This window comes from Malaclemys terrapin, chromosome 14 (genome assembly GCF_027887155.1).
Source record: "Malaclemys terrapin pileata isolate rMalTer1 chromosome 14, rMalTer1.hap1, whole genome shotgun sequence".
Lineage (NCBI taxonomy): Eukaryota > Metazoa > Chordata > Testudines > Emydidae > Malaclemys > Malaclemys terrapin.
In genome coordinates, this window is record NC_071518.1 from 10,497,912 (window position 1) to 10,511,275 (window position 13,364).

The 13,364-nt window shown below is 40.9% G+C and overlaps 1 protein-coding gene across 1 annotated transcript in view; it reads right to left on the minus strand.

Moving 5' to 3' along the window:
• Window positions 1-13,364, minus strand: part of PLCG2 (phospholipase C gamma 2) — a 92,978-nt gene that overhangs the window by 12,091 nt on the left and 67,523 nt on the right. The window contains exons 22-29 of the mRNA XM_054048855.1: window positions 13,032-13,141; window positions 11,444-11,540; window positions 9,332-9,398; window positions 8,938-9,095; window positions 6,055-6,157; window positions 4,522-4,731; window positions 3,251-3,396; window positions 132-246 (exon numbers count right to left, since the gene is read on the minus strand). Coding sequence (XP_053904830.1) covers window positions 132-246; window positions 3,251-3,396; window positions 4,522-4,731; window positions 6,055-6,157; window positions 8,938-9,095; window positions 9,332-9,398; window positions 11,444-11,540; window positions 13,032-13,141 — 1,006 coding nt within the window. The remainder of the gene's footprint in view (window positions 1-131; window positions 247-3,250; window positions 3,397-4,521; window positions 4,732-6,054; window positions 6,158-8,937; window positions 9,096-9,331; window positions 9,399-11,443; window positions 11,541-13,031; window positions 13,142-13,364) is intronic.

The window sequence follows — 13,364 nt, forward strand, 5'->3', positions numbered from 1 at the left end:
CTAAAAATAACCGTGACAAAATTTTAACCTTAATTATAGATAGCATGCATGATGAATGTCCTCGACCAATTTTATTTAGTGCACTGCAAGTATAACTGGACTCCCACCCAGAAGGTTGTGCAGATACTCACTCACAACAGTTGTCTTGACCTTGCTATTATCACATTCGGCCCCACAAATTTCCACTTCTACAAATGGACAAGCAATGCTTCTGCCAGGTTTAGGCAGATGGCGAGCACCTAAAACCTATAAAGGGACAATAGGTTATACCAATATTTGAAAAAAAACTTGGCACTGCAATTTATGTACTGCTAGTGGTCTACAAAACTATTAAACAGTGCCACTGAAAAAGACGAACTATTTTTCTTATCAAATAGTCCTCAAGAGAGCACGCATATAAGCACTTTCTCTCCAGTATAGATAGCTAGGTAGATATGTGTGTAGAAATATATATATTTACAAACACGCACACGTAACACTGGCACAGGTAACAACACTTATAGTTAAGCTTGCCCTACACTTTCCAATGTAAAATCCTGTTTTCAGTTGCTTATAACTTTGCATAACTCCAAGTTTAAAGCATTCAAGCTAAAATTTTCCATGCTGAGTATCTGCCTCAGGCTGATGGGGAGGAGTGGCTTGCTTGTTTATTTTAAATTTTCAGCTAAAATGATTCAGCCATTTCCGAAATGAGACTAGGGAAAAATAGGATGTTTTGTCCGTGTGAAAAAAAAAAGCAACAAACGTCTTCTAACCATTTCATTAAGAAGCTCTAGCAACTCCACATTCTGGAGCAGGGACTTGGCAAGGGGTTTTCCTGCTGTCAGGGAGGTGTCCATTGACATCCTTGTGAAAATACGTGCCAATATAGCCAAGTTATAAGCCTCCAAAAAAAATAACACGCTCAGAACAGACTTGTTAGAATTTAGCAGCTAAATTCTCCAGTAATTCTGTCTGTACTGGGCATGCTCCATCCCCTCACAGCTCTTATGTGCCAACTAGACTGTGCATGTGCCTTCCCTACAGAGTGAGTGAAAAGTTGCGGGGAGGCTGAGCAGGACTTTGCTTGCAATTGCTCTTCCCAGCTACTAAGGGGCCACTGTGGCACCAGACACAGAAACTGAGAGCAGGGAGGCTCTACCTCCTGTGCTCTCAATACTCCCCTGCAGGCATCATGGTGTAGAAGCTGGAAGCTGACTCAAATGCAGAGGAGTGAAAAATGGATAAGAGGAAAGGGAATGCAGAGGGTGGACGATGTTCTGGGAATGAATCGGTTCTGTAGCAAAGGAGGTGGTTGTCAGTAGCTCTCCTGCCTCATTTATTATGTCATTGGAAGAAATGAGGCGGGGGATTGCAGGAAGAAAGAGGATGGTCTCATGGTTAAGGAAATTGAGTGCCACCCTAGGTAATTGGATTCTACACTTGTCTGTGCCATTGAGTGCCTATGCGAGGCTAAGCAAGTGGCCAGCTGTTGGCCACTAATCGGGTGTTCATTTTCTGCATGCTAAACACGAGACCCTTGGGGTTTGATTGGCAACCTTGCTGAGTGCTCATGACTGCAACTGAATTTGACCGGAGCTGTGCTCTGGGAATATGAAGTGCTATAAAAATTCTAAATATTCTGAAAAATCAGGCCCCAGGTGTCCCAAGATTGACACCCAATTCAGTGGACCCTTTTGACAATTCTGGCCTTAATCTCTCTGTGCTTCAGTCCCCTTATCTAATTTCACAGGGGAGTTGAGAAGATTCATTCATTCATTCGTGTTTGTGGAGCACTCAGATACTATGGTGAGAGCACCTCAGAAACACCCATAAAGACATTAATTCTGTATTCAGAATAGGGTTTGTATGGTATGTGGTAATAAGACCTGGGGCCACATACTGAATGAAGAGGGAAAAATGAATACTGAATAACTACCCATTCACCGAATGAGGTGAGATTCTATGGAAAAAATAGTATGTGACTATATAATTAAAGACTGTACCACAATGTATACACAAGGGGCCTGAATCAGAGTTGCACAGGCAAACATAATTCTGGCATTTACTGATTTGTGTGTGCTTGTCTTTGAAATCTGAACATCTTTCAAGGTAGATTTTTTTTTTGATGCAATATATAGATACACACACAACCCCTCTCTCTTTCTTTTCTTTCTTTCTCTCTTGCTCATATGCATTCAAGAGAGAATCAAATTTTCAGCCCAATTTTAAGTGGAACTCCATTTTTGCAAGCACAAATAATTGCAGGTGTAATCTGGCGCGAGCAATTATTTGTCACCATAGTTCTGGTTACTTACACACGCTGGTAAATGCACTTGTAAATCAATGACAAACATCTAAGTGACCTAAATCATGAGGATAAATAACTATGGGTGCAAAAATGTGTCTGCAAAAATGGAGGACAGTGTCTGAAAATCCAGCTCTGTACACCACACTTTCACAGAACACACAGAAGATGCCTCACTTCAACTGCCACAGTTCCACTCTCACGATGACGAGATAATAGTGAGGTTCTGTACTCTTTTAGCACTTACATTTTTTAAAAAGCATTTGTTCTTTTGCTTTACTTTTATAGCCCATGTCAGCATCCAAACTGCAGTGAGAAGTGGTTACAGTGTTTGTTCGTTCCTTACCATCATTTCTCATAAAACATATGCTATTTTGGAAGACATCTCTCTTACTGAATAGCAGCTGAGAACACAAACAAGTTCAATTTACAGATGGTGCCAGAACCCACCGTAGTGTAATTTTCAAACAATAAACTTTTTTTCTTAATGAAAAATGAGATTCTGAAACGATGAAGTGTACAAAAATAGCTGCATTTTCCCCTACCGTGTTAAAGCTAACTTTTTTCCTGGCTTAGTTTCTTTTTTTCATTATAAAAATCTATTTCTGTCAAATTGGAAACCTGCTGAACTAATAAATCTGTTGCTAACCAGTCTCTAATCGGATCTTTCTAATGAGAACTAAGGTGGAGTTCAATGTAAGTTGATTTGATTTGATTTTTAATAGTTACCATATACATTCAATTTTTTCTGTTCTATATTCACTGACGTGACAGAGAGAAACTTATTTCATTTCAGGGAAAGTGGCAGAATTAGTTTTATTCCTAAAACACTGACATTTAAATAAAGCATGTTTTGGCAATTTGTCACAGCTCTTGCTCTGAAAAAAAAAATAGCTTTTTTTGTAGTCAGCCATATAGACCTTTACTACTTGTAAGAATATGTTTATAAAAGAAAAGATTTACCCTCACTGTCAAAAGCATCTGCAATTTCCTCTTTGATTCACTTGGCATTGGGTCATAGTCCTCATTTCGCATGCTTTCTGGCTGCAGAATATATCCAGTCCGTCCATTAAGTGAAAACAAGGCATGGTTTATTTGCATGTATTTATCTAGGGAGAGAATGAAATAGTCATGACAGTAGAGTTCCCCATTTTATTAAATCCAAAAGGATGACAAAGTATCAGTTTGATGGCTCTTTAGTGCCATTCCCACTGGTTGCCACTTTCACAAAGACTTAGGTGATGACTAATGTTTCACTTCAGAAATTAGAACTATTGTCCTTGGTCCACTGATAAGAAATCTGAAAGAGAGGCTTGCATTCACACAACACATTTTGCCTTGCCAATGAACTGGTCAAAATATCAATTCAGTAACAAATACAAGCTAATAGCTAGAGCTGTGTAAAGGGAAGAAGCTACTTTCAGAAAACATCTTGAGGTTTTGAAAGGAACAAAAATGGACCATTTCAAAATTCCCCATGAAAGAAAATTCTGGAATTTTTTTCCAGGTCGATCAAAACATTTCATTTTGACAAAATTGAAATGTTTTGTTTAGATTCTGACCTTTTAAAAATAGTTTTATGATCATACAAAATTAAGAAACAAAATGAAAGTGATCTCAAAATGAAAAATCTATACAATTCATATCCAAAAATGCTGAAACAGGAAATGAAATTTTTGTGCACCTGACACAATTTCATGGCGTGTGTCAATTTTAATGGCACTGTGTATTCTGACACCAAAGTTTCTCCAACCAGCTCTTCTAGTATCTCTTGATCATTAAATGGAATTACTCAGTTAATACAACCCAGTACATTGTGAGGTAAGGGGGCCTGGTCCTCAGCTGCTGTTAATCAGTGTCACTATCAAAATCAGTGGAGCTATGCTGATTTACACCAGCTGATGTTGTGGCCATACATGCCGGTCCAACACCGTTTAAAGTTAAGAGAAAGACTCGAGTATTTCAAAGGCGTTGGATCACGTCCCACAAGTGAACTCTGCAGGATATGAATTTTCTGGGATCTGCCCTCGTAGCCAATCCACAGAGTCACAAGCAAACAACTCATATAGTTTCAATCCTCTTAAGCACTCACATTCCATCTTCCATCTATTTTCCTTCTTTAGTAAGATACCAACCACAATGACCAGGGTGGTGGAGAGACTAGAGGGGGAACTTGTTAATGGTCAGTTGAAAGAATGAAAAACAATTAAAGCTCCTCTTTATGAGAATATTACCTGGGGTCTGGAAATTAAGAGACACCATCTGGGCGCCACAAAACCAGAGACGAAATGGGTCATAATTAGATGAGTCAACCCTCTGTCCTTTAGGGTAAACCCGCGTCAGTCCCTTTTGGTTGTATTTCAGCAGTTCACCAGGCTTCTGCCTGACAACACTTTCAGCCTTGTTTTCCACAAAAGAACGGACTTCTCTGAAATCAGGATTTTCTACACAAGGGGAGGGGCGGGAGGAGGGCAAAAAAAAGGAGAAAGAAACCACCATTTATTCTCCATTTCCACTGGAGCCTTGCTTTACCTCATTCTTTAACACAATAATTGACTTCTTGTTAATGCACACACCGCAAATTGGCTGAACATCAAGTCTGAAAATTAAAATAACCTGTCTGCCTGACAAGTCCTCTAATTGCTCATTGTGGTGGGACTGGATGAAGGCTACAGTTCTCATCCCGTCGCTGCTAATAATGCTCCTTTGAGCACTGCAGCACATATTTAAATAAGACATCCTTTCCTGTGTGTAAGTGGAAGAATGGAGGGCAATCCATGGTTAACAACGCCTCAAATAATGACTGCAATTATAATGTCTATCGACATTGCTGGCTTACTGCAAGCATTCACAAAGAATCTTAAGCAGGAAGGGGATATTTGTTGGGTACTCCAGGGATCTGGTTGCAATAGCAAAAAGCCAGCAAATAATCAATTTCAGAGTCAATCCAGGAATTTTTACTGATATTGCACCACATTCTCATTTACATTAAGACATCTTCATGTCACTCCAGTAGCTTCAAGGGGTCTTATTGTAAGTGACAATCAGACTGTACAGCAGAATATTACATAATGTAGAGCAAGTCTATTTTAGGGTTGAGTTTTTTTCATAAATCACAAAAGAATTCATCCACAGCCTTTTCTCATCTCTTAAAACAAAAGGAGCCAAGTGCACATTGATCTGGTGAGCTTCATAGTGTTATATTGGAAGAATGGCTTGGATAGACCAGATGGAAATTTGTCACCGTTCCAAAGCATATCTTCGCCTACATCTTCCATCATAAAGGACAATGTCACTTCCTCAACCCATCAACAGACAGCATAGCTTCCCACCCTTTGTCACTATCATTTTATTAACTTCAGAAATGCAGCACTATGAAAAAGAAAAACCTGAATGAATCATTTCTATGTTGTTCTTGTCTCAGAGCTTTTCCTCCTTCTTTATGGTCTCTTCTCTCTCTCATTTCAGTAATTTGTTCCTCATTTAGTCCCAGACTTGAGCCTCGACAGGTTGAGATGTACGCTCAAAACACTTCTGATAACTCACTAGATTTTACCTGACATTTTATCATTTGAATACTGTAATACTCTCTCCAGTGTGCAATTCCAATTTGCCACTGAAAATCCTGCCTGTATGAGCTCTCTGAGTTCTCCCAGTGCATAAAGGAGGTATTTTATTTTCAATTCTAAAATTTCAAATAATGTTTCTTTGAATAGGATCAGCATTGCAAGCAGGCAAGGCGAAATTTATTATTAAAAATAAATCACCTAAATTGTCCTTGGATTTGCTTGTAGGTTTGCAGTAGATTACCAAGTCGGATAATTCAATGGCAATTAATTGATTCTTTTCCCAGTACTTCCTCATATGCTCCTGTTTAAGATTAAAAAAATATTTTTAGATTGCACTTATGTAGAACATGATGGCACAATAAACTAGGACATATTCTAAAGAAAGGATGATAATGTTAAAACATTCCCGGATCCCTGATTTCATATTTCACACTCCACAAACGTACTTGGATGTGACATATATTTAGGGCTTCTGTTTTTCAGGGTTTATTAATATAATTTTGGGGGTTCATTTTTAGCAATTTTTGAGTTTTATGTAGGTTTCCAATAACTGGGGGTTTTCGGGTCTCTCGCTTTTATACTGTAATGAGTAATGGATATTATGTTATATCCATTACTCATTACAGTAGTACATATTGTAACAAGTAATCTCTTTGTAATGTTCCCTAAGGTGCTTTAATGTAGTGCTGTTTCAAACAGCACTATATAAAAGCACACTAGGGAGCCTTTAGTGCACAACAGCAGGGTCTACATGGACCAATTAATGCACAACACGCTATTGTGTTTTAGGAATCACACCCCTGTAGTCCACATTACTGCTCTGTGTAGACAGGTCCTTAGAGGCAAATAACCATTTACAGTGTTTATCCAGTGTTTACTAGATAAAAACACCTATTTCAATAGGATTTTGGTTCCTAAGTATCCAAATTACTTTTCAAAATGAGACTGAGACATTGCAAAGTTGAGTGCAGCAACCGTCTCAATACCTTTAAAAATCTGGGCCTAAGCACTTTCCTGAATCGGAATCGTATAAAGAAGCCTGGCAGTTAAATTACTGTTTTTATGTACATCCACATAAATCTAGCTAAATTCTTGACTCAACCCCTCATATAAATGCACAGACAAAAAAAAATGCAAACCATAATGAAGTTTCTCTCCACTTATTTATGATCTCGATCAGGATTAACTATCTCTTGTGATTCCAAGACTGAATTCCAGCTGCCTCCAAATGCAAAGCGCGCTGCTCCAGCAGTTCACTTTTTGCAAAGCAAGCCAGCGTTTCCAGGTATGAAAAAATAATTTACGATCAAACAGGCATCATTATTGAAAAGTCCATAATCTACTGCAACACTAAATGGTTTAAATCTTGGTCTTGTGGGAGCTGAATGAGGATACCTGCAACCCATTCAAATGGGAGTGGGGAAGCCAGGCTACTCCTCACTTTGGCAGGCAGCAGCCATTCATGGCCATTGCTGGTGGAGATTAGAAGCCACTGAAGTCAATGAGAGCCCAGCAGCAAGTGAAGGTAGAATTTAGCAGGAGGTGATCAAAATTACAAAAAAGATACAAGAAGTGATTGCAGGATAGGAGTCACATACTGAACAGTTACTAGCTTCAGTACAAAAGGCTACAAAGCAGTAGGAAATGGGAAATCTCCAAAAGAAATTCTCACAACAGCAGGAGGAAGGAGGAAAACAGGAGCTGCAGAGAGACGTTTTTCCAGAAGCAGTCACCAGACCAGAGACTGTGTGCTGTGGTCTAAGAAAAGCAAAGAGGAATTTAGTATTTTGAACTGACATAGCCTTGGAGAAGTGCAGATATAAGCTATTACCTCTTTGTAATACACAGTGACCCACCGCAGTGTAACATCCTAATAGACATACAACTTTCACTTGAAAGCAATGTTTTCACGAGCAACGGAGCATTTCCAGGTGCTGTAAACTCATTCTTAAAAGTACGCTTCTAAGGATAGCTAACCAGGAATGAATACCAACAAAAATAGACCATTCCTAGGACAGTTAGTGCCGATATAAAACAGGGATGACAAAGTCAATAAAGCCCTGAGTTGAGAAGCTGAAGTGGGGGGAAATCTTTAGAGATCTGGAAAACACCCAGGTGAAGATAAAGAGAGGAATTCCAAACTGCAGATTATTACTAGTATATAATAAAGTTATTGGCACAAGTAGGAAAGTGTTTTACAAATGCATTCACTGGACAGCAGAGGTAGGAAGCAAGATTATGAAGAGATGTTTAGGCAAAGGAGCTCAAATAGCACATACATTAGTGGATTTACTATAATACTTTTCAAGCTTGGTTCTCCGCTGCCTTTCACAAGGCATGCCATAACTTACACCTGTGCAAAGTGGATGTAAAACACTACTATTATCATTTTTTAGTATTTCCTATCTACTTTGCATAGATGCAGGCAACAACACAAGGCATAAAGCACAGGAGACTCAAGTTTTTCCCCTATGTTAAGTTCTCCTCACACCTTCTATGGGTCATCTCGATTATCACTTCAAAGTTTTTTCTTCTGCTGCTACTGATAGCTCATCTCAATTGATTGGCCTCTTACAATTGGTATGCGTACTTCCACCTTTTCATGTTCTCTGTATGGATAAATATCTTCTGTCTGTGTGTTTCACTCTATGCATCTGAAGAAATGAGCTGTAGCCCACGAAAGCTTATGCTGAAATAAATTTGTTAGTCTCTAAGGTGCCACGAGTACTCCTGTTCTTTTTGTGGATACAGACTAACACGGCCGCTACTTTGCAACTTGAAGGAGAACTCTGCTGAAAGTGTTAAAATTCTCTTTGATGGCTGATGTTCCGCTAACTCTCCTAAAGGGCCTGAAAATTTAGAAAACAAGACCCAGATTAGCAAGGTGTTTTACTTTAAGCCTGTAAATAGTCCCACAGAAGCCAAGTCCTGTAAAATAAATATGCAAAAGGCTTCAGGGGTTCAGGCTTTAGTGAGGCTTAGGGAGCTTAGGTGGTTCTCAAATGGCTGAAGTCTCATTATTTCCTAATTTTATAACTATCCACTGCAAAATAAAACAAAAAAATTCTTTTCTACTGGTACCTCTTCTGTAGATTTCAATGTGATTTTCCTGATGTCTTGGTACCATTCAAACAGCTCTTCCACTGTATCAGTTGCAAATTCAACAGGAGGATCTTCTGGATTCTTGGGTTCCAGTACGAAGACAAAAGCCTTGTCATGCTTCCCTTGTGGCATTTTCACTATTGGACAGCACAGTAACGACAGAGACATACAAAAATTTATCAACTCTTTTAGTCTTAACTGCATGCTGTATGAGTGGTTGGTTCAATGCAGCAGCCAACCATACAGATTTCCACTATGATAAAATCTCTTGTCAGGCTGAATAGATAGCATCATCTTTCCTGCTCTAGGGGAAACAGCCCAAATAAAGGAGGAAAACCTAGGAATCCCGCTACAAGTTCCAGAGGCTACGTACCGACATTGTATGTACTGAGGACCAATATGCCACGACACAGAGTTCCTAAGGGGTTGTCCTCAATAATCTGTGAAGAAACAATGGGTTTAATTTGATTCTCTTAATCTTTTCCCTTTTAATCAGTAGTCACAGGATGCATAACAAAAATTAAACACAAAGTTAACCACCTATAACGGCCCACAATGTCACGGAGAAACTGCCAAGGGCTCTGTTTAAAAAGTTCATTTTTAGTGAGAGGATCTCTCATTATGGATGAAAGATGACTAATGAGGCTGGGAATAACCCTGGTTCATCTGTGAGTCTTCACTTCAACTGGTTCACAGTTTTCCAACTTGTAAACATTTGCCACTTGAATTCAAAAATCAAATGCAGTGTTTTGACTATTACATTACAAAGCTACTGTCCTCGCATAATTCCTCATTTTTAAAGCTTTCCTTTACAATACCAGAAAGACCAAAGTGTTCAGATAAATTTCCCCACACACACCAAGGCATTACTGATCTGAGGGTTCATCAAACATTTTATTTTAAAAAACCAAAAGGGTTCACACAATTTAATAACTGCCTACTCAGACTTTTGCTTTCATTTGTTAGATTAAATTGCTCTTTGTCCAAGACTCTGGAACACATTTTCACATGCTTTTGGCATGCACAATTGGCTCAGTTATGTACTAGGTAACAGGGTGTGAAAACAGCTAATTAGATGCATTTGTACACCCCATTTTCCCATTTGCAAAAACCACTACAGTAACTATGTTGGCAAATTAAGTGCTTATGTGGAGCACATAATTGTTCCACACATCTATCTGAAAATCTGACCATGTACAGTAACTCCTTACTTAACGTTGTCCTGGTTAACGCTGTTTCGCTGTTACATTGCCAATGCATTAGAGAACATACTTATTTAAAGCTGCGCAATGTTTACTTATAACGTTGTTTGGCCGTGGGGGCTTGGAACAAGGGTGGGCTGGCAGCCCCACTATCAGCTTCCCTCCACACCCACCCTCAGCGCCTCCCACCCGCCAGTGGCCCACAGGATCAGCAACTCTCCCCTCCCCGCACTTCCCGCCCGCAGCAATCAGCTGTTTTGCGGTGTTCAGGAAGCTCGAGAGGAGCAAGGACATGGCACGCTCCGGGGAGGGGATGGAGCAGGGGTGGGAAGAGGCGGGGTGGGGGTGGGCCTGTGGCAAAGCCGGGGGTTGAGCACTCCCCAGCACATTGGAAAGAATATCAAGAGGAGCAGCTGGATGATCCACCCTCTTTCACACTCTGACTCCACCACCACAACCAAGCTTCACAATCATCATTGCCGAGTACAGTATTAAATTGTTTAAAATTGTTTAAAACTTATACTGTATATAATGTCTTTTGTCTGGTGAAAAAAATTTCCCTGGAACCTAACCCTTCCCCCATCGCATTTATATTAATTCTTATGGGGAAATTGGATTCGCTTAACATTGTTTTGCTTAAAGTCGCATTTTTCAAGAACATAACTACAATGTTAAGCGAGGAGTTGCTGTATGCTAATCTTTAGCCTGCGGGGAATTGCTATGGCCTTCTTATAACGCACCCCATCAACGACTCTCCCCAAATGCGGTTCCATAATGAATAACCTGCCAAGCACAACTAGTGGCATCAAGGACAGAAGAGAATTGTGTCTGCACAGTCCCAAGGACAGCAAACACTATGGCTGGTCTACACTACCCGCCTGAATCGGCGGGTAGAAATCGACCTCTTGGGGATCGATTTATCGCATCCCAACGGGACGCGACAATCGATCCCCGAATCTACGCTCTTACTCCACCAGCGGAGGTGGGAGTAAGCGCCGTCGACGGGAAGCCGCAGAGGTCGATTTTGCCGCCGTCCCTACAGCGGGGTAAGTCGGCTGCGATACGTCAAATTCAGCTACGCTATTCGGGTAGCTGAATTTGCGTCTCTTAAATCGACCCCCCCTGTAGTGAAGATGTAGCCTTAGTGTACTTTTCTACTCTGTGCTAAGGCTGCATCATGCACAACATATAGTTATAATCCCATGAATGAGAGAAACCAGCTCAGTGTGCAGAGGGCAGCACCGTGCTAATGGAAGACATGAACCAAACCCTGAACTCCTCACCTGGCTTTCAAGGTCTGCAAGGTTATCAGTTGACATGTCTTCAACGTAATTAGATGGAAAATAGTGTTGGACTTTTTCTCCATAGTCTCCTTTCCACCTGAAATTAAAAAAAGAGACAACTGAAGACCTTCAAACACAGACCATTAATTGGCAATAATCCCTCAATAAATTGGTCATTAATCCCCAAAACCAGCTTGCTAGTTGGCCATTGCCAAAATAAAAGTGACGAAGTAGCTAAAAGCTCTAACAAAGAAATCAATAACTGTGGTAGGTGATTTCAAAGGGATTGCAGCTATTGCAAACTGCAGTTAATGACTTAAGAAGCTTCCCCCTCCAGCACTAAACATGATGATGATTATGGCCTTGGCTACACTGGTGCTGTACAGCCCTGCAACTTACTGCACTCAGGGGTGTGAAAACGCCCGCCCTCCTCCCGAGTGCAGCTCTGTAAAGCGCCAGTGTAATTAGCACCTGCAGCACTGCACGCTCGCTCGCAGCGCTGCAAGCTACTCCCCTCGGAGAGGTGGAGTACTTACAGCGCCGCGGCAGCACTATGAATTGCCAAGTGTAGCCAAGGCCTATGTGGTTGATTGCTTTGTGGAAACAACTAGAGGACATTAGATTCCTAAGCATTCCAATCAACGTATAAGCCAGGTAGGAAAGAAAACTTGTGGGAGGATACTCAGAGGATGGAGATAACCTAAACCCATTTTGGTTTTCCAGGGGTGTTGTGCAAAGCCTGGAGAGGGATGCTGCACTGACACAAGGTTAGCCTTTGGAGGGTCTCCTGCAAGAAGGGGTTTTTTGGGAGGGATGTGAATGGGGCAAGGGAGCAGGCCTGACACCCTGAGATAGGGAGCATAGGTTGTTGGTATGGGGGAAGGTACAGATATGAGAGTGGGAGAAGGCAATGAAGGGAGCGCTGAGGCTGCAATAAAGGGTGATCAACAAAAGAATGTGGGTAGCAGAAAAAAAAAAATCAAGCCATGCCATACTTGGAACCACTACTGCCAGCTGTTCCAGAAAGCAGCACTGGTTTCCTTCATAGCAAGTTTTGCTATTCCCAGTGGAAGATTTTTCCCCTGCCCATTTCTCTACAAGGATACCCCTTTCCTTTGAGGGCTAGCAATGTTACTATCTAGGAGAGACAGATGGGACTCCTTTCAGATCCCATCAACCTCATTATTGGCTTGTCCACAATGCAGTTACCAAGCGATGCAAGTCACTCCCTCCTGATAAAGACAGTGACCCCTGCCATCCCAGACAGCAAAGGACTGGACCTGGGACTCAAACCTGGATGTCACACAGCAGTATAGAGTGCTATCCACAGGGTCACTCCTCTCAAAAGCTCTTTGATGGTTACCAAACACTTTACAGTACTTCTTGTCAAAAAGCCAAGCAGGAACAATGTGTGTCAAGGTGTGAAGCTGAGAAAAGTAAAAGGGGATTTTCTTTCTTCATCGACTTCTGGGATGTATAAAGAACAGCGGCTGGGTCAGAAGCAGAGATTTTAAGAACCCCCCACACAAAGCTGAATTCATTTCCCCATCACATACACTCCGTGCCGGCTCTTCTACAAGGAACTTACCAGCCTTCTGTTTCCTTTGTGACGTTATGAATTAGGGCCCCTCTGCAGAAGCTCAATTCATCACTTCTTTTAGCTTTATAGTCATATATGGCTTTCACTGTTCTCTGAGGCTTTAAAAGGAAACAAAATAAAGGGGTCAGAGAGAGGGACAGGTCACAAAATGATCAATAAATCCATCTCAAAAGAAAAAAGAAAACAGATCTCTTTCTTTATTAGAATTGGTAAGCTTACGCTAAGGTTCCAGAGTGACATCTGCTGGTGTAAGGGATTGTCACTGTTAACCAGTATTCTTCAAACACCAGCCAAGAGTACTACTTTTGTGGATGCATGGTT